At 40.5% G+C, this 21,017-nt stretch overlaps 1 protein-coding gene across 2 annotated transcripts in view; it reads left to right on the forward strand.

Annotated features, from left to right (window-relative positions):
* Positions 1 to 21,017, forward strand: part of LOC115057870 (SPRY domain-containing SOCS box protein 4-like) — a 61,741-nt gene that overhangs the window by 25,482 nt on the left and 15,242 nt on the right. For both annotated transcript variants that reach the window (XM_029525098.1, XM_029525097.1), the window contains exon 2: positions 4,962 to 5,922. In XM_029525098.1, the coding sequence (XP_029380958.1) occupies positions 5,190 to 5,922 (733 nt within the window). In that variant the 5' untranslated portion in view covers positions 4,962 to 5,189. The remainder of the gene's footprint in view (positions 1 to 4,961; positions 5,923 to 21,017) is intronic.

The raw sequence follows: 21,017 nt of genomic DNA on the forward strand, positions 1-21,017 counted from the left end.
GAGTGGAAAGTGGAAGAAGTGACCACTTTGTGATTTATTCTTTCGTGATGTCATAATAATGACACAACGTTTCTGCAGTATAGGGTCAAATAAGGTTAGAGAAGTCTGAACCAGTTATGTAATAGAGATGACATGATGTGGTCTAAATTCGGGTGCATGAGCACATCTGTAAGCTGCCACTTATAATGAGACGTAAAATTAGTTTGGTGTTTATCTGTTCTCCAACTTTCTCCAAACTGTTTCCTCATTATTCAAGTTCAATGACTTTTTGTATTTAATTTCAAGGCAGACCAATTCATTAGCAATATGAGCAATTTTTCAATTAAAACATGTGCCCACCTCTGTACTTATGTGAGAATTCACAAAAAAATTTAATTATTTGAGTTCACTGAACCTTGACAGGTGCGTCAAGACCTACATTTAAATTTTCTTTAATGCAGACTCAGAGCCCTTCTTGACGAAAAAGGCTCAGCTCAATATTTCAGAAGGACGCTGCTGAATCTCTCAAGCAGACACGTAAAATGTTTTATTTGCAGCTTATTTAATGTTTCATTGCGCTGGCTCTCTTCACAAATGTTACTTCCTGTGGTGTCTTGTGTCATGTTTTTGGGGTAGGTCATGTAGTTTGGCTGAAATGGAGATCAGGGTGTTTTTTTTTTTTTGTTGTTGTTTGTTTGTTTTTTTCCATAAAAAAGGAATACCTTGACATTTTGGGAAATTTGTTTGTTAGCTTTCTTGCCAATATGTGGATGATAAACGTGTATAGAGGCCCGAAAAATGATGAAATGCCCCCCTTGGCTGTGTCCAAAACCAACCCTAACCCTAACCAGAGGCCACTAATGAACATGTTTTATTTTACTTGTTTAACAAAAATCATAGTAAAACGAAACTGATTTCATCTTGGCAGGGTTTCCTAGGGTTTCTGTCAGCGTGTAGCCATTGTGCAGTAACAGCCTGAAGCTAATCTGGCTAGGAAATACCCACTTTAACAGCAAAAATTATAATTTTCCACTTGAGATAATGGTAAGAAAGTGTTGATGCCTCTGAACCAAGTCAGGCCAACTCCCTCTTTGTTTCAACACTGTATGCTAAACTAAGCTGATGAGCCGCTCGGTGGAGCATTTTTTAATGGACAGATATGAGCCTGGTTTTGATTTTCATAATTGACTCTTGGCAAAAAAAGTGAAAAACACATTTTTGACTGCATTTGACTTGTACATTAACAGCTCACCCGTTAAAAAAAGCCCATTGTTTCCACATGTGTAGTGGTGCCAGACAGCAGCTGTTTCTGCTGCTGTTACTGTGTCTGCAGGTGCTGGGATGATAACTTGTGGGCCAGCTGATCTAGGATGAAAGACAAGAACACACATAAGCAGACTCAGACCAGACATTTGCGCATAAGCAGAAACAGGAAGGCTGAATGACTGTCTAGTTATTAGTGCTGACTATCTGGGGTATTGTGGGCCACTGGCTGACCTTGCTTGGCCCTCTTAGTCACAAATAGTCATACATGTATGGTAATTATGTAATACTGGTTTCAGCATTACATGGAAAAGTCTGCAAACCTCTGTCAGTCATAGGTTCATATTTAGACATAATTCTTTGGGACCTTGAAAGAGCTTTTCAGGATTTTTCTGTGGAAAAGCCCACAGACATCTCTGGTCATTTCTGTGAGGGTGGTGCCGTATGAGTGAGAGGTTCCTCAGCAGTTTCCTAGGCCTGGGGTGTGAGTCTGTGTGTGTATATGACTTCAAAGCCTGTCTGCCCAGCTTGCTGGACAGTTTTAAACGAAGCACATTCAGAGGGAGATGCACATCCACGCACAGTATGTCCTCTTGTATAATGCTAAGGAAACACACGCACTCAAGTCCTTATAAGCTTTTTTAGTGACAAGAGCTTGTTAGTACAGGGCAGCATGTGAAACCAGACAAATCCAGACCACACACCAGGTAAGCACTGCTATCCGTGCCTTCTTATTATCATCCTCTTTCACTTTCTGACAAAACCTCTAGAATAGTTTTAAAGTAACTAGTAAGAACATGACAGTAAGATACAATTTAAACAATAACTCAGTTGATCGAGTAGTTGACTGTAGGAACAGTAATCTGATATTATAATAATTAGAAAGCACAAACCTTCCCCTGGTTTAACTACTGGTTGAGTGGTATGGCTGATATTTAACTTTTGATTTCTAATTTCCTTGCATTCTCCAGTTGCCTTTAAAACACTGCAAATGCGCTTTGTGTGTGTCTCTGCTCTTGTCTCTTTACCTGTTTAATCCAGCTGATAGTACCGATGAATCAAGGGATAGGGGGGGCAAGTACAGTTGGTTCTAACTAGTTGGCTGCAGAAGAAGAGAGCGATGGAGAGATGGAGGGAGGGAGAGTAAACAACAGATGGTGGAAGCATGTTGCCGCTATTCAGAGGCAAACACTCCGCCAGCCCACCAGAAGCCTCCTGAGAGGTTACTATGCAACGGTGACTGTGGCGACACAGGGTCAGAGGTCAAGTGCCTCCTTGATGACAGCCTGTAATGCCAGATTGTCATCCTCACATGGTTCTAGATTGGCCCAGCTGACACACACACAGATATACAAACACACTGAAGGTTTGTACAGTGTGCGCAGTGTTTGGCTGAAGTTTGGCAGTGGTTACTCTGGAATCTTCCATGCAGTCCACCCTTACCCCACCTGCCAGCCATGATGACACACACTGAGACAGCTGTCTGCATGTCTGTGTGTGTGGGGGGGTCTGCGTGTGTGCGTGTGTGTCCGAGCAGTGAACCCTCTCATGCTGGGGAGTGAACTGAGTGGTGGCACACGTTGGCTCCCAGCTCCCATGACCTCATTCAGGGGAAAAAGAGAAGGATAAAATCAGGGAAATGCGAATAGTCAAACTGAGACAGAGAGGTGTGTGTGTGTGTGTGTGTGTGTGTGTGTGTGTGTGTGTGTGTGTGTGTGTGTGTGTGTGTGTGTGTGTGTGTGTGTGTGTGTGTGTGTGTGTGTGTGTGTGTGTGTGTGTGTGTGTGTGAGAAAGAGGGAGAGAGACCACAGAAATTTTTATTTTCTTTTAACACAGAACTTCACCATGACATCACACTGGCAAGGTGGCTGACTGGCATGGTGGGAGTATGTGTAACTGTCATTTGTTTAAAATAAAAAACACTGTCCATATTTTTATGTTTTTATATTGACAAGAAATTAAAACAGTATTATTTACTGAAGATGCACCTTTTTAGATGTTTTCCATTTCTAGCTCCATGTTACTGGCTTTCCAGGTTTAAGTAACAGGTTCATTTATAGATTAAAAGAAAGCTAGTGTTTTTTAAATTTGTCTGTAGGCAGTGTAATATTGATACAGATGTGGCCTGTGCTCCTATGGAGGTGTGAGCCAGTCTTACCAGAAGAAGCGTCAGTTCTGCAAACACATCAAAATAAATGCTGCTTTGCGGCTTGAGGCAAGACAGGCGGCAGAAACACAACACATGTACAGAGTTTTGTCATCTACTTCCCCATTTGCACTAAGTGCGACCTACTCTTTTCCCGTGAACAGGAAACACAAGCTGCTGTTCCTGGAAGAGATCACTACGTCAGTTCAAACACTGAGAACTATTTTTGCCTGAGATAATATAAGATCTATGACATGTGCAGGAGTGAACATCAGCACAGCTGTGATTCAGTCGCATGTATGAGGCCACAGGCTGAGTACCAAAGCCAATCACAGTCATGAACAACAGCTGATGAACAACCGTTCTTTGAACTGATTCTTAGTTAGAGTAATAACCAAGAACAGCTCGTGATTTTATTTAGTTTATCTGGCTACGCCAACACAGAGCGCTGTCACATGAGAGGGCACGATGTCATAATCACAAATGGTTCTACAACTGGACTGATGCTGGGCTGTCCTTAGCGACACCAAAGCATCATCCTGGCCTGCACACTGGTTTAATTCTTTGACATACCTCAGACCTACTTCTTATTCTCCCCTTGCTACCTGCACTGCTGTCAGTCAACTGTTGTGTGTTACTAGGCTGCTGATTAAGGACTCTCTCACTTGGTTAAATATTTCTCATGTATTTTTGCTCCATTTCCCTTATACTCTGCATCAGCGCTCATGGAAGGCCTCTCATCTAGTCCAATTATTTGTTGGAATTAATGGTTGGATTTTCATTTGTAATTGTGTTTAAACAGGTACATCTGTTTTCAATTAGTACAAACCTTAACCCAATAAATCCAAACTGCAAGTCAATCTAACAGAAAGTGTCTCAAAACTAAACCAAGACTAGCACCCACACAAGAAACTAATGTATTACACTGTTGAATGAGAAAATAGACGCTAAAATGAAACCACAACATAACAAGAAGTCAGTTTTATTGTGAATGAACATTGTGAGTGTTTTGCAGACTGCCTGGCACTATGAGTCATACTACCGTTTTATCTATTGATGAAGTGTGATGAAAGAGCCAGCTCCAGGTGAATTTCCTCTGTTGCTCAAAAGATTGGAGATAAATGAGTACCTGGTGCTATTGTTTTTCCTTCTGCTTTCAGCAAACTCAAGCAATGTTCATTAAAATCCCATTACCTAAATCGCAGGGTGCCCGCTTCAAATCTGGGCCATGTTGCACAACTGGGGAATGTTTGCAGGGTATATTTTGGTTGAGGCAAATGAGGAGGATGTGAGATGATTACGAGGAAATATGAGTCTCTGTGTGTGCATCATCCTGTTAATGGTTTATCTCATCGAAGCGACACAAAAGACAGCAGTGAGACAAGGACTGGCCAAGACTTTCCATTGGTCTTCGCTTTCACTTTCTGTTTCAATCTTTCAATCATCACTTTTCTTCTCTGTTTCTAGTTAAAGAGAGTATGAGAGTATAGTTTCTTGAAAACTGGTTCTGCTTAGCAATGAAATGGTTTTTCAGTTTTTTAATCTTTTTTTTCTCTGGTCCTTCTCTCAACAGGAGTAGCACCCACTCTGTCTTGCTGAGGAGATTTGGGGCATGTAACCAGAGCATTCACAACTTTCATTCATCTCTTTCGCCTTCATTTCCCACCACCACAAACTTTGTGTCAGCTCCACCGCCTTGATGAGGTAACGTCAAGCTCCACGCAACGCAGCACACACCTGCACAAACACCGCACTCCCCGCTTCCTCCACCTTTCCTTTTGACAACCCCTCCATCGCAGACATGGGCCAGAAGATTTCTGGCAGTATTAAATCAGTAGACGGTCGTGGGGAAAGCGGGGGCTCCCCCTCCTACCGGCCCTTGGCTCATCGCCGGCAGCACCTGGAACTGAGGGGCCCAGATTTCTCCAAACCTCCCAGGCTGGATCTCCTACTGGACATGCCATGTGCTGGACCAGAGACCCAGCTCCGGCACGCGTGGAACCCAGATGACCGCTCTCTCAACATCTTCATCAAAGAGGAGGACAAGTTGACATTTCACCGCCACCCGGTCGCTCAGAGCACGGACTGCATCCGGGGGCGAGTTGGATACACCAGGGGTCTCCATGTGTGGAGGATTCATTGGCCTGCCCGGCAAAGAGGCACCCACGCTGTAGTTGGGGTGGCGACCTCAGAAGCCCCTTTACATTCTGTTGGTTACACAGCATTGGTGGGGTCGGACTGTGAGTCTTGGGGCTGGGATTTAGGACGTAACCGGCTGTACCATGACAGTAAGAACCGGGCCCACAGCTCGCTGCCATCTTACCCATGTTTCCTGGAACCTGAGGAGTCGTTCACACTGCCAGATTCACTACTCGTGATTCTGGACATGGATGAAGGAACTCTTAGCTTCATGGTGGAAGGACAGTATCTTGGAGTGGCATTTAGAGGGCTGAAAGGCAAGAAGCTGTATCCAATTGTCAGCGCTGTGTGGGGACACTGTGAGATATCTATGAAGTACATCAACGGCTTGGATCGTAAGTAACTTTTAAGTCACTAAAAACACATAGTCTTGGGGTACAGAAAGAGTCAATCAAGACTGATTTTCCTTCAAACTTATGTTGAGCAAAATATAACAAAAATTTAAACACATCTGCAGGACAATCATCCAACATGTCAGAGTTAGGTGACTATAAATACCAGAAAAGGGAACCAACCTTGGTTGTCCGGTCTTGTTGTGACTAGTCTGAAATCGTGTTAAGATCTGTCACTTGTTATGTAATTCTATACACTCCGAGATGACCTATTTTCTTTGTAAAACTGAGTGAAAGTAAGTTTGACAAAAGCAGCAAGATAGATAGAATACTCAGCTATTGTGGTGATATAAAAATAGGAAGAAGTAAAGTTCAGGTTGTAGTTTAACTGCTCATTGTGTCTTCATTTTGTGGTGTGATCAGCTGTTTATTGCAACAATCTTGCAATTCTGTTATTGTGAATGATTTTTTTGTCAATTCATTTGTTAAAGATAGAGTTGTAGTCTTCTGAATATCTAGTACTGATAAGCAAACCTGCTGATGTGGAGAATATAATAGCTCACTAATTGCTCAACTTTTGATTTAAGTTCATTTCAGCGCTAATAGTTAAGAGCTACATTTCAGAGCTTGATTTCACTGCTATTGCTGCTCTCTTGAACAAAGTTACCTGAGGTAATTTTTTTCAAGCAAATTATTTTCTCATATGTCTTGCACGTGGCAATTACAGGTATCAAGACTGTAATTTTGGTTTTTCAATTACAGGTTTTTGAGTAACTATCATGGGTAAAGAGTTTTTCTGCAATCCATAGTCTGAGCTGGTGGCAACATTACATCTTAGTGTTGAAGTGTACAGGGTTGTTGTGTCTGGGTGTTGTGATGGATATAGGAGGTTTTTCCCAGACTCTTTAGGTGTGTACGTTTGAATGTGGCATGCCTTGTTCTCAGGAAACTCTGGATTATAGTCCAATACTCCCACTGTCTGTCCATGTGTGTGTGTTCAGAGAACAGAGACAGGCTTTTCCTCCCCTCTCAGTCTAAACATTGACTCTTTGAAGAGCTTGTTAGGAGCGATCTTAGACACACATCATGAACACCTACACACATTGACACACACCTGCCAGGAAGGGAAAGTGTGTGTTATGAAAACATCCCTCACAGTCTGACTCAAGTCTTCTTCTTCTCTCTCTGTTTGCAGAACCCCATGGGTGTTATTTGATATCACAACAGGGTGTGTTTTTCTCTGTTACCCAGCAGAAAGCTTAGAAGATACATCTCTCTCTCTCTCTCTCTCTCTCTCTCTCTCTCTCTCTCTCTCTCTCTCTCTCTCTCTCTCTCTCTCACTTTAGTGTGTCCTGACTGATTTATCTTTAACCATTCACCTCAGGTATTCCACATCATGTGCCTCATTCAACTTTCATATCTGTGGTTGTGATCAGCTAGAATATAAATCTCATGCTACAAAAAAAAAAAAAAAAGGATAGCTTCATTCTAAGATGTGAATTTCTTTACCTCTGGCATTAGTCCTGACTGTATGTGTGATGTTTGGTAATCTCCACACTCAAGCTTAGTTCAAAGTACATACACTCTGAAAGGCACCTCACTTAAGTCATTTTTCATACATACAGCCATGTACTAGATTTCATGGTGGGTGATGGGCCCTCGCAGAATAAGGAGGATACTGATTACCCCCCCCCCCCCCCCCCCCCCCCCCCCAATTCTACAAGCATATAGATTGCTTGCTGTGAAATTACGTTTGACTGTTGAAAATGTGCAAAACTTCTAGCAAGGGAAAGAGTGAAATTTCAAAAGCTAAGCCTGATAGGTATATATGAAGAAAGAGGAAAAGAAAGGTGGAGTAGGTGGAGAAAAGGAGGTAAGCAGGGTTATGTGTGTGTATGAGAAACAGACAGACACAGAAGCAGCAAGAAAAATCTTGAAATGTGCATTTGAAAAAAAAAAAAATTGATAACTGATATCACATTAATTTGAGTCACTACACTAAACATTTGGTGCTCCGGGTTTGGTGACAAAGGGACTAATTGCAGACATCCTGTTGCTGCGAAGATAACTGCAAACACATTTACAAGCTGGAAACTTTAAAGCAGTTTCCATCAAATTAAACTCAGTAGCTAATTCAAAGATGCATGAACACCGAATAAAACTGGATGGTTAAATTCAGCCAGTAAACTATATTTGTTTCCTCTCTTTTTGACTCTTCCTGGCTGTCTGTTCTTCTCAAAAGTCGGAATGTTACCATGTTATGAATCCTAAAAACTATTGTTTCTTGTTATGAAATCAGGAACTAGCATACATAATTATGTCGTGATGCATCCCAAAAAGGCATAAACAAGGTAAATAGTATCACATGTATAACAGACGGAACAAAGGCTTCATAGGAAGGCAGGCCTAAGGTAGGGGAAATCCACTTGGACCAAATCTAAAGCAATAGTTTTGCTTTCTCATTCCTTTTTCACATAACCACAGTCACAACTGAGAAGCCTTTTGAGGTTATTAGTGCTCTAGTTGTTGCTCTTAGTCTGATAAAACAGCTGTGGTGAGAGTAATATCTCAAGATTTTATTTTGAGATGAGGTAAACAGCCTCCAGCATCTTCTCCGTGTTGCAGAGTAGGCAAACAGGGTATGATTACAGTCTGTGCGGCGGCTTTGTTCAATTTCAGTTTTGAATTGAATCTGCCCTGCAGATGACTCAGATACAGAGAATGATGTCATAACTGCTGCCCGCATCTGAGTGTATGAATGGATATGAGTGGTTATATGTGGTCAGCTCCTTTACAGACATTGGATCATATAGCTGTCTTTAGCTGCCTTTGCGTAGTTAGTTATTTTTGGGGTGAGTGAGCCCTAATAAGTTTAAATAAAATTGCGTGTGTGCGTGCGGTCATGAGAAATCTTTTGGGAAGCTGGGTAATGACTTTCTCTAATAGGGCTTTCTATGAGAAGCAACTTTGTGAATTATTGTTGTGAGGGGAAACATGACTGCAGGGTATTAAAAAAGAAATGTACAGACACAACATCTCCTTGGCACAAACTTAGTTTTTACCCTTCACTCCAGGCACACATCTCACTGCACCATGAGCGGTTTCAGTTAACTTCCCTTTAGATCATTGCTCCCATTCCTGCAGTTAACACAACACAACACGTAGCAGTGAGACATAAAGATTATGTCTCACTGAAGATTACACAAAGCACTCAGGGTCAGAGAACTAAGTGTAATAAACAAATAAATGCTGAGTGAGGTTGAAACTGCATTGTACTGTAAATGTGATGTAAATTATTCATCCTTGCAGGGCTGTGACTTCAAAGAATTTGTCCTCTTGCCTTTAGAAGTGCAGATCCTTATTTTCTCACACAGAGGATATTTCACTTAATTTATGTCGTTATCTGGAAGCACAGCCTCATCTGCGATAATGTATATTTTGGCTTTCTCTTATACACACACACACACACACACAGCTCTGCACTTTCTCGTCTTGTCTCTGTAATTGTACCAATTAGCGCTGCTTTGATTTGTCACAATGAGAGCTGTCTTAGCTTCAGCCCTGATGTGTGCCACTCGCTCTCTTTCTTTTTCTTCTTCCCTTGTCTTTGTGCTTGACTTGAACATGTATCCTACTATACTCCACCACAGAGTCTGGCAGATGTTGCCTTCCTTATCAGCTCGTAGATGAGCCCCCCCACCGCCCATTTTCTCTATGATTAGAACTAACTGTTGAACACATCACTGTTATCATATAAAAACCTTGTAAAGCCAATTTATGCGACTGGTTTTGACTTCAGTTACAATATTAATTCTTTGTCCTCCATAGATGCTGAATGGCCCAGTTGCCAAAAAGATAAGAGGAGAAAACAATGTAGAGCAGGGATGTTTAGTTGTAAAGAAGGAAAGACAAGCAAGATGGCGACAGGGAGAGTGACAGAATGAAAGAAAAACTGGCAGAGAACGTTACAGCAGTGAGAATAAGTAGAAGCAGGAAAAGATCTAAAAGGAGCAGTGACTATACTGATGCTTTATGTGAGGAGGAACAGAGCCAGAACACAAAGGCGGTAAGAGGAAGTGTTTGAACAATAAGGAGAGAAAATAGTCAGTGGAGCTGCACGGTTTGTGTGGGATGATTCGAATGAGACAGAGTGACGTTAGCACTCAGCTGATGGACTTCTTCAGATCACTTGAGATGAGTTATTGTCAATTTTCAAAACCCAAAAAGTTTCACAACTGCACTCCAACACTCCCATGTCTCTGCACTCAGTGCCTTATAGGTTTTTACTGTACTGTATGAAAAATGAAAAACAAAAAACACCCATATAAGTACTGGACCTCCAAGTGTGCTGACAGAAATGAGACATATGCAACGTGACATTCAGACACAAATACTAACACGGGCTTTTCACAGGCAGGGATTAATTCATACTCCATAGTTAAAATCACAACTATGCGCTCATTCAGGCGTCACATTCCTGCAGTCCTGACAACAAGAAGTGACCCACTTTTTTCCTCCCCCCTGTAAGCCAGCCTCTGACCCCCCCCCCTCTTCCCCAATGTTTAGTCTGCATCACATGAGCTTACACACTCTGAGTGAGATCTAAAGCAGCTGCTGCCACAGCCGGCCGTGCATCAGAACTATGTAGCATTGACATCCATCCGTGACCAGCTTGTTTACATGAAGGCCATCGCACTCTGAGCCCCAGTGCCTTAGTTCACATCAGCATAGGTGAACTATAGAGAAACATACAGGGTCAATCTGCATGGTCATAGGCAATTTGTTTTATTGACCTTAAACAGGTGAGAGCTGCCCTCACATGTGATGCTACACCTGTCATAGTCTTTTGGTTTTCAGTCATGATTGATCCGATGACTTAAAACAACAGAAGAGCAGCTGGTGATGAGATGACAGCAGGTTTGGGAAAAAAAAAAATACCGATGAAACCCATGAAAGCTACTACATAGAAACATAATGATGAGTTAGCACATTGAAAGGCTATTTCTGAAGGAATGGTGCAAATGAATGACGTAAAAATTGGATAATAATATCAAATTCTTTGGATATTATGTCATTCATTTGCACCATTCCTTCATTAAAATGAAAAAAGACTCGACCTGTGTCAGACTAACTATTACAGGCCTGATGAGTCTTTGGCTTACTTTCTCCTTACAGCCATGTCAAAAAATTTTATCAATCTATTGTACAGTTATAGTTATTTTTCTTCAAGATGGGAATGTGAGGATAAATATCTGGAAAACATTTGCTTAGTTGCTCCATCAACATATTAAGTCATGCAAGTATTTTTGGTTTAATTTCAGGGATTCATCTCTGGTGAAAAAAAATGTAATATGCACCATTAAGAAAAAACATGTTCTTCCAGAAACAACTCTCTTGTTCTCTGCAGAAGAACTAGTTCCAACTAAAACAGTCCATTAGGAAGTCATGTTTAGACTCCACTTACAGTATATTAAGTCTTTAATTGGGAGGTCGAGTTCTTTAATAACAGCTGTGTCCTCAAGATTGGGTTCAGTCTTGTTTTGCATGGTTTTTGCAGTTGAGTTTAACGGTGCTCTGTTGTAGGTAAGTTGGTCATCTGAATTATAAATGATCCTGCTGGAAGTGAATCGGCTTTCTAATGGCAGCCTGACACTAAGCAAGCTGGAGTTTCATCCTAACTATTGGCTTTCTGATATGTGGGTCAGTAGGTTAGTCCTTTTGCTTAACTTAGACGCTTGCCTCATACATAATGACTTGAACTATACTTTTTTTTTGTTGTTGTTGTTTTGCTCGTCTGATCTGGTCACATGCGCATACTCATCTTTTCCTTGGGCTACATTCTTTCTCTTCCTTCTTCATTACTTTGAAGTGTTGCACGTTAAAACAAGCCATGAGCAGAGCCCACACACAAAGCAAGGTCTATATACTGCACAAATGTGCAATTCAATTAAAATTCAGGACGGAATCATGATTTGAGAGCCATTCTTACCTAATATTGAACGCATTATAAACCACACCAGGTACTTTACAAGGTACAGGTACATTTGTGCAAATTTTTTGAAGGATCCATTCTATAGTTATTTAGGCGCTTCAGTAAAATGTCAGCTTGGAAATGAGCGAGTGTCCTTGTTGGAAGGATTCTTCTTTTTCCCAGCTGTGCTCTGCAGCATTGCTCCTGACACAGTGTTAAAGAATGTCTGTGACTGGTCTTCTCTGAATCTGCTACAAGATGTAACAGAGAAAAAAAAACTCACTCAGATGTATCTTTGAACATTTACTCCTTGAAACTTTGCTTTAAGATTTTAAACATCCTCAGCTCCAACAGACAGCAGTTGTGTCATGACAATGCACTCATAATCAAATATTTAACAGCGGAGAGGCCAAAAGGCAAAAAATAAAAAACTATCAAAAAGCAAAATAAATAAAAAGGAGAGAGAAATGAAAGAGCAGGAGAAGAGAGGAAAAATGGTGACATGTGAAACAAGAAAGTTGTACCAAGAAACATATGACAGAGAAAACCTGAAAAGTCAAGAGAGCGATATTCACACACTGAATATTTATACACATTGTACAAGAGCTTTCAGAAACCCCAAAAGAAATCTACTGAGAAAACGGAAAACAAAGGAACAAGAGTGAGATAAAGAAGCCAAAATGGAGAGACTGGGAGGAAGATGAATAGACTGAAATCTACGGGCATCGATGTCGAGGTGGCAGTCAGAAGTGAGATGTGACATTGTGATCAAAGCGTGGCTGCCAGAATGAAGAGTGACAGACAGGATGAGGAAGAAAAGAGATACATTAGAGATGAGGAGGTGCAGAGAGTGAATGAGGGACAAAGCGACTGGTGTCATTGCTGTGGAGATCACCTGAAATGATGGAGGACTGAAGGAGAGAGGCAGGGGAGGGCCTGTAGAGCAGAAAGGAAACTGATTAGTGAAGTGCTGGACTATAATTTATTTTCTTAGATACATACTCATACACTTAAAAAGAGTGAGTCTTGCAACCCTGAATACCATGACCACTTCACTCAAAGAAAGGAGGGTCATAAATATAAAGGAATCATGAAAACCATTAGGCATAAATGAAAGCACCATTAGCAGGAAGGCACTGATGCCACTCTCCGTGGGTTAATACCTAACATCAGCACCTTAACAAGAACTGGTCCACAGCTATGTTAGCCATTCTGCGTTTCTGCCACTCTTTGAGTTAAACACTATTGTTAGCACACACTGAAGCTGCTGTCATGTTGTGACTGATAATCTGTGCCCTCTAGAAGATTATTTTGACGCTGATATTTCTTTCAAGTGAATAGGAAGTTTGGTGTAAATCTCTCTCAGGCTTTAGAGTCTTCTTAAAATAGACGTAGCTGATGACCTTGCCGGGACAGCCAGCTCTTATTCTGCCAGACCTGCTGTTAAGTGATGCCTCAGCCAGAGTTGACATTTGGGAATTATTTTCCAAACTTGGTTGTGATTGAGAAAAATTTGAAAGAAATGGTCTGGCAATCATTCAGGTTTCTCTCAGATTAACTAAAACACTTTCCTAAAGGAAGATTAAAATGACTGTGGGAACGTTTTTATTGCCAGTGATCAGTGGATAGAAACGACTGGCTTGTTTTCTGTTACACCTCTCTGCTTTTTTTCTCATTATATTGCTTTTATCTTTTTTTTTTTTCTTTACACTTTGATTCTAGCACATTATTCAGATTTTATTGATCCATTTCAGTTTTTCCAGCACCCCAAGGCCACGGCTGCATGTGCACCTGCTCTCAGTAATGAGCGCTAACACAGGTGTCACCCATTAATCATCCTTCATTTACCGCAGGACGTAATGTCAATAACTAATGGATAAAAAAAATTTGAAATTAATCTCAGAAAACTATCTTTTTTTTTTAACCAGGATGATTTATCCACACAAACTCTTGATTTAATTTACATTCATGACAGGAAACCAGTAACCAGCGTAACAATAGCAATAAAGCTGTCTCTATAGCAACCTGGCTGCCAACACCTTCACCTGAGCTGAGCGCCTCAGAAATGTTAAAAGCTTGATGCTGGAGGCTCTTTTGTACAACAAAAAGAAAAAAGACAATCTATTCAGAAATGTGTTGGCCCACATTTGAGCCGACTCCTCTCACTAGTAAACCTGATGACTAATCTATTCGATTTTTGGGTTTTTGTTTTTGTTTTTGTTTTGTTTTTTTACGTAGATTTTATGCTGCTTCATTTATGTAGCTATTTCTTTCTTCATGAGAAGGACTCATATCTCAGGATCAAAAGAGTGGATGTTATAATTTCTATATTTATTTTTTAAAATGCTAAATTGTCTTTCATATATCATTGCTCTTTTCGTTGTGACTCGTGTCATATTCTACTGTACACTGTGTTTGTGGTAAAAGATGGAAGAGTCTGGCCTTCGGGATGTATTTAATAGACACAATGCAGCAGGTTTGTGGAGCAATTACTGCAATCTATCACAGCAGTTTATTAAATTAATGTGAGATATGATGTAAATATTTTGACTGAATTTCCTTTGCAACCAGAGACCTCATTATACGGGGTTTTGTGTATATTAAATGCGTTTGTTTCCCAATGCCAAATCTGCGATAACTCTCCAAGGAGTCCATGTGTGGCACCAAATCCATTGTTTGCTTCCTGGCAGTCTGCATAGTGCCAGGCACGCTGGCTTAGTTAGCAACTGTCAAGTGAATATTTTTCCTGTGAATTATTTGTCAGGGATAGCTGAAACATTCAGAAACACAACTACTGGGCAAAATGCTGTAGATCGACATTCACATTAATTGCCATTGATAGTCATTTATCCTTTCTAATGCATCGTTAATATCCAGATTGTATGTAATTAAAAAAAAAAGGAGTTATGGCTAGATGGAGATGGGAGATATTGAGGAATAAACAGGCATGGAGGAAAGTACCCATCAGCTCAGATTAAGAGGATGAAAGGATAAAATTTACTAAAAGGCCACCAGGGGAGAGGAAAACAGAGAAAAAGCATAAAATCCTCAACTGCAGTGCCTTCTTGGCAGTAGTCTCATACCTGAGGGACCTGACAGTTAAACTATTCCCTGCTATGAGGCCTGTACAGGAGGTTGTGTGTGTTAAAAGCCTTCCGATTATTTCTGTTAGTTTTCTGTAAGGAAGTAATATCCCTGCGCATTGGGAGTCGGAGAGAGAAGATGAGGGACAGACTGAACCGCAGCAGAAAAAAACAGAGTGATTTCACACCTGATTATCATCCCATTTACCCCAGCTCTCTGTCAGTACCCATCCATTTCCCCTAATCTGTTCCACTCAGTGTGCGGATGTGTCAGTGTATTATACATAGGTATTGGAGGAAAAATATTGCATTTGGTGTTTTGAGACATTGCCTCCAACAAATCTGCTGGAGACTTATTTTAATGCAGTTAATTTCCAAAAATACCCTGAACACAGCAGTAAATGATGGATCAGTTTTGCTTCACACTCGGTTATGCTTCACAGCAGCAGCGACTAAAGAGTTGGAGAAATACAGGGGAGCGAGAAAAGCTGAGCAGCTGAAAACAGCCATTTTTTTCCACACCCATAAATCCAAAGTTTAACAGACTAGACTGAGTGTGAGCTGTGTTTTCCCCGGACAGATATAGTAGGCCTCGGGTTGTTTCGGAGAAGGAGGAATTGCTTAATAGAATGACTATCGCCTTTACCAGTTTAATATGCACATAAAAATAAACATGGCAGCATGTCTTTTTTTTTTAATGCACAGAAGATGAATTTGAAGAAGAAAATGTTTTGACTTTTTTTTTTTTTTTTTTTTTTTTTAATGGAACCATAGTTTTCACCCCAGTCCAGCACAATGGCCCAGGTGATCCAGTCACTCACCACCTTTGTGATGTATGAGAGCAGTAATGAATGAAAGCAGGATAATCTTCTCCCATGTTGGTCTCCTTGACTCTTTGTTCAGGGAGTTGTATGATCATCCTCTACTCAACACATCATTTTGGCCTCCTGACATTACCAGTTGGCTGACAGGGTGGATTCCTTTGTGTCCTCTCATGGATCCATTTCTATTTAAAGGTCTCATGGTTTTTTCTCTCCCTCCCAGGGGCCTTCTTCTTCCTGGTAGTTGAAACTCACACAATTTATTCAACTTTTACTTCACTCACTACACCTATGTCTGTGGCTTCAGTGTATGTTTTCAACGTGGACAGCATGTTATTGCAGTAGGAGCTCAGTTACCTGGTGGCACTAAGAGTCGTTAGTCTATTCTGACTATTACTTCTGCTGCAACACTCGAAGGGGAACTAAAGTCTGTCTGTGAACTTTCTCAGCTGCATCCATCTGTTCCCAGTGAAGACATGTTTCCCCGTTTCCATGACAACACGTCTTTTAACATTTCCTGTTTGCACATCTTGTGAAGATGATGTCATGACTTCAGTCAGGTGAAAGGGTTTGCATTAGCATTCAGCAATCCTGTCCCTCGAAACAGAGAGCAGACATGATGCAATGGGTTTTGTTTATGTCTTGAAAAAAATCCCCTAAATTCAACACTGCTAATCATGGAAAGTTGACAGTTCAGGCTTAGTCTTTTGCAGAAAGTCCCTGTTTCCCACCTTCACACGCTGGTCATGTGTGCTGTCGAGTGGCTTGACTGGAGCTGTTTAGGGTGGAGTTGGAGTGCGTTGCTCAAAGTGGTGTCATCACTCTCATCGTCTTCTGCCGAATACGTTGCATCAGTCACTCACTTTTCTTATTTTTCCTGTCTGTTATTTGTGCATTTGCAGTCATAAAAAAATAGCAGGTGATGCATTTTTTATACACAGCAATGACCTGGTTATTGTTCACATGTTTATGAATGCTGTCTTTATATTATTTTGAAAACATTTTACTCTTATTCTATATGTCATAGTGATTTAAGACACTCTCCTTTCAACCACTGTGGTTACAGCAAGCATTAAAGTTATTGCCATGGAAACAAAAAAAATGCTGATTAGAAACCCAGATATGTTTTGGCATGGCCAAGAAACCAGGACTGGAAAAATGATGTTTCCACATCGGTTACATAAAACTAACTTCTCGTATACATGATATTTGAGAAATCAGGGTAGAGCAGAAAGCTGAATTTAGTTGCTGTAAACACACTGATCTGTAAATTGCTACCTGCCACACAACTCACACAACAGTTGTCAAAGTGACGTGTTTCTATTCTCTAAGTTGAACATGGAAGTCCATGACCTCTGATGAATCACAGCCACATGCTGATCATTGCCACACTGTAAACCTAATTGAACCAAGTTGTGTGTATCATTCACTTCATCATAATGCTTGTAATATTGAAGTGAATGTGATTAAAACAAACCATCTGGGGCTCACTGTGCAGACACTCAACATTTCTACTTTTTTGTGTGTGTGTGTGTGTGTGTGTTTAAAAGCAAAGCGAACATGCACTGTGCACATAAGACTTCTCTTTATAAACATCTGCGATTAATGGCATTGCATTGTGAATACTCCAAAAACAGTTTTGCATATTTCTCTGTCAGATACCAGAAATCGACAGAGGCTGCAGTGGGCCTGTGTCACATTTCTCACTTTCTTCATTACACGACAAAGTCTGGAAATCCAATGAAGATGTTCCTTTTCAGACAAGACATGGCCCGCAGTCTTTTTGTTTTTCCACAGTTGATGTAAGATACTGTGCAGTTGTATTTTTAGGTGAAGACTTCCTTGCATTTTGAGACATGAGATCACTTATTTAATCATGGTACATGAAATTGTATGAAAAATAACATTTATTTAGCTTACTGAGTGAAGCTAAGGTAACAGTAAAAGAAAAAGGGTGACTGTGAAGTTGGTACTTCATACTGGCTTTGGCTAACCCACTTGTTAAGTATTCAACGTGATCATATATTTCTCAAAGGCACTAAAGTCTGTGGTTATTTATCAAACCTATGATCATTTCTTAAGATGTTAAAGTGAAAACCCAGTTGTAAGAGTGCTTGCAGTTAAGTCTGCCCTTATGTGATTCAACATGATGATGTGATTATAAGATCATTTAGACATTTTTGAAATCCATTTATGCTTGACTGCGTAAGTGATTGTCTTTAAAATTTATTTAAAAGTGAAATTACTGTTTAAACCTCTAACCAGGATCCCCGTCTTGTTAAGCATCCAAGAAATCAATCACACATTTAAACTGTTAACATTATTAATGATCTGCAGATGATAAGCACTTGAGTCTGAATATATTACCAGTCTGGCCTGAGACTGAACATCAGAGTACATGAAGTGTCACAAAAATCCAGTCAAACAGGAGCCTCCATCTTTTTATTTACTAGGTGCCTTCTTCCTGCTATATCTTGCAGTGAAATGCAGATGAGAGTATTGCCTCAGTGGCTGTGCAAATGTCACACCTACAGCAATAACCTCGTGATACATTGTGTGCTTTGCCTGGAAGTGTTGTGGAAATCCTGCTGGGCACTGAGCAGGCAAATTGGCAAAGTGTCTCTTCTAGAGAAGTGACTCTGATTTCTGCTCCCACATGATGCTGACACAGAAAACTTCCATTTTAAAGATGAGGTAATACCTGGGGAGCTGGTTTCTGAGAAATGTTTACCTACCTTGTCTATATCTCTGACAGCAAGAAATACACTTGTGAGCAACTAAAATCAGGGCCTTGTGTTGTCACGCAAAGAACGTATCTATTCGCCATTTCTGCTCAAAACTTTACATTTTTATATTGTACACAAAGCTCTCATCTGCTCACACTCTGTTCTGTTGTAGTATCTCTCAGCATTGTGTACTTTACCTCCCTCTGCTGCCCCGGATGTCCCTGCCCCTGTGTGTCCTCTGATTTATCAGTCACCGTCCCTTTACCTTCATCTTTCTGTTTTCCTTCGTCAGTTTGTCTCCCTCCACTGGGCCGTGTGCCCAGACGACTGCTGGAGCTTGCTCTGTTAGTCGCTGCCGTGGTTTAGTCCTACCTCACACTGCCGATCTGCCCTCTGTGCTGTCAGTCGCAGTCTGACGGCTGAAGTTACTCACAACAAAATTAATCAGGCCATGGTGAAACTTTTGTCATGGGCTTTTAATCCAGGTTTAATCTTCCGTATTTTATGCACATTTTTTTAACTGCTGTTTCAGCAATAAAAATATACTTGGCAGTTGGTATAATCACACTGTAACTCATTCTCGATTTCTTTAGACACACACACACACACACACACACACACACACACACACACAAATAAAAATGCTCGACACAAAAATAAAACAAAACACATAGTTTTATTTAACTTTTATGTCAAATCATCAACTTAGCCAAACTATTGAAAAGCAATGAAATATGTTATATTAACAGGATGAAGAATAGTGTGTAACTACAGCACGTTTGATATTTGCAGGGGTAATTTCTGAGTCTCCGTTCTCAACACACCCTGAAGTATATCTCACTGCCCAACACAAGCGTCCTCAGTTCACCGGCTGATTTTTGTGCGTTTAGCTCATCTAAACAAGCTCTGGAAAAAGTGCAGTCTTAGAACCGAGTCAAAGTTTAAAGTGATGTGGTTCACTGGGTCACGTTATCACCAGTTTCTTATTACCTTTGCAAAGTGTCCTGTGACTTTGAGACCTGCTCTCAAAACAGACCTTTAACATCAAAGTACCTTCCTGTTTGTATGTAACTTGTAATCCAGCTGGTGTGTTGCAAGGTTACCTAATGTTGTCGTCTTTATCTTGTGCTTCAAATTGAAACACTTAGTGATGAGTGTTTTGGTGCTGCTGGTGTCTCAGCAGAGAGCATTTTGTGCACTCAGAAACACTTGGCACTGGAAGAATTATTTTAGCTGTTTGCTAAAGAAAACAGCGAATCAAATGGGTTGTCAGTTGTCTCATAGCAACAGCAGTAGCCATGACAAGTGTTTCCCAAAAGCAGATAAAAGGTGCCTCTGAATCCAAGATGATGTTTTTAACTCCATGCCATGCTGTTTGGTGAGATCTCTTTCACTATTTGCTTGCTGTCTGAAGAAATTGCCATTATAATGCAAGTTGAGTATTGCCTCGGTTTGATTTAAATTTAGTCCATCAACAAGATACCGCTTCCCATTTTTCACAACAATACTGACGTTTGATATTACACAAGAGCAATTTTCATACAGGTCCAACCGGACATCCCATAACCCCAGTCAACATTGACCCATATTATGTAGGAAATAAAGCAACTTGTACTCAGTACAACAGTTTGACCTGACCATATTCTGATCAGACCAGATTTCATCTTGCTCAGTGAAGCACAATGAAAATTGTGATTCGATATCAAATACATGGTTACTTCAGACTTCTTATTACAGAGACTTTGAGCAAGATGGAGGCATTTTTACGGCGCTGCTGTAGTGGCACCAGTTAAATACTAATAAGCTTTAGTCGGTTCAACTACAAACTTGGCCTTTCTAATTTAGAGAGGAAAGATCAACTCAGCCACTAAAGTCCTCAGGGGGCTGACTGTCTGATTTCAGCTATTTTAACTACAGTAGAGTACTGAACTTGTTTAACATGACCCATGATAGACAGTTAGATAATTTATCAGTTTACAGGCCACAGTCAGTATCTTTGGATAGACTTTTATAAGTTCTGTAAAGGAAACTCAGTTCATTAGCTTTATCTTGGCAGTCTGATAAAATACTGCCAATTCTAAAATAATTATTTTCATGAAAAATTACTAGACCTATATTCAGTGGTACCTTATACTGACATCACATGACAGGTGAAAACATCTGCTGTCGTGTTTGGTTGGAGTAAAGCCCTGTAAACACACTGTATATGTGAAGACGCATTGAAAACAACTTGAGTTGAATTTGTGTCATTTAATTACTATAATTTTTTTCTCGCTAATTACTTTTTTCTCAGGAAAAAAGCAGCATCTGCAGCCTTAATGTACCTTGTAAATACTTGGGTGTTGAGAAGTGTTTCACTGCTCCAGGAGAAGTAGACATTTGGTAGCTTTATTTAATAATTACTCTTTAGACACAAAGAGCTGAATCTGTTCCGCTTTTCAGTGTGAGGGATTTTCTCCCCCATTTTTTTAAATCTGATTTTGTGCATTTGAAATCT

The sequence above is a fragment of the Echeneis naucrates genome, chromosome 17 (assembly GCF_900963305.1).
Source record: "Echeneis naucrates chromosome 17, fEcheNa1.1, whole genome shotgun sequence".
In the NCBI taxonomy this organism is placed as follows: Eukaryota; Metazoa; Chordata; class Actinopteri; order Carangiformes; family Echeneidae; genus Echeneis; species Echeneis naucrates.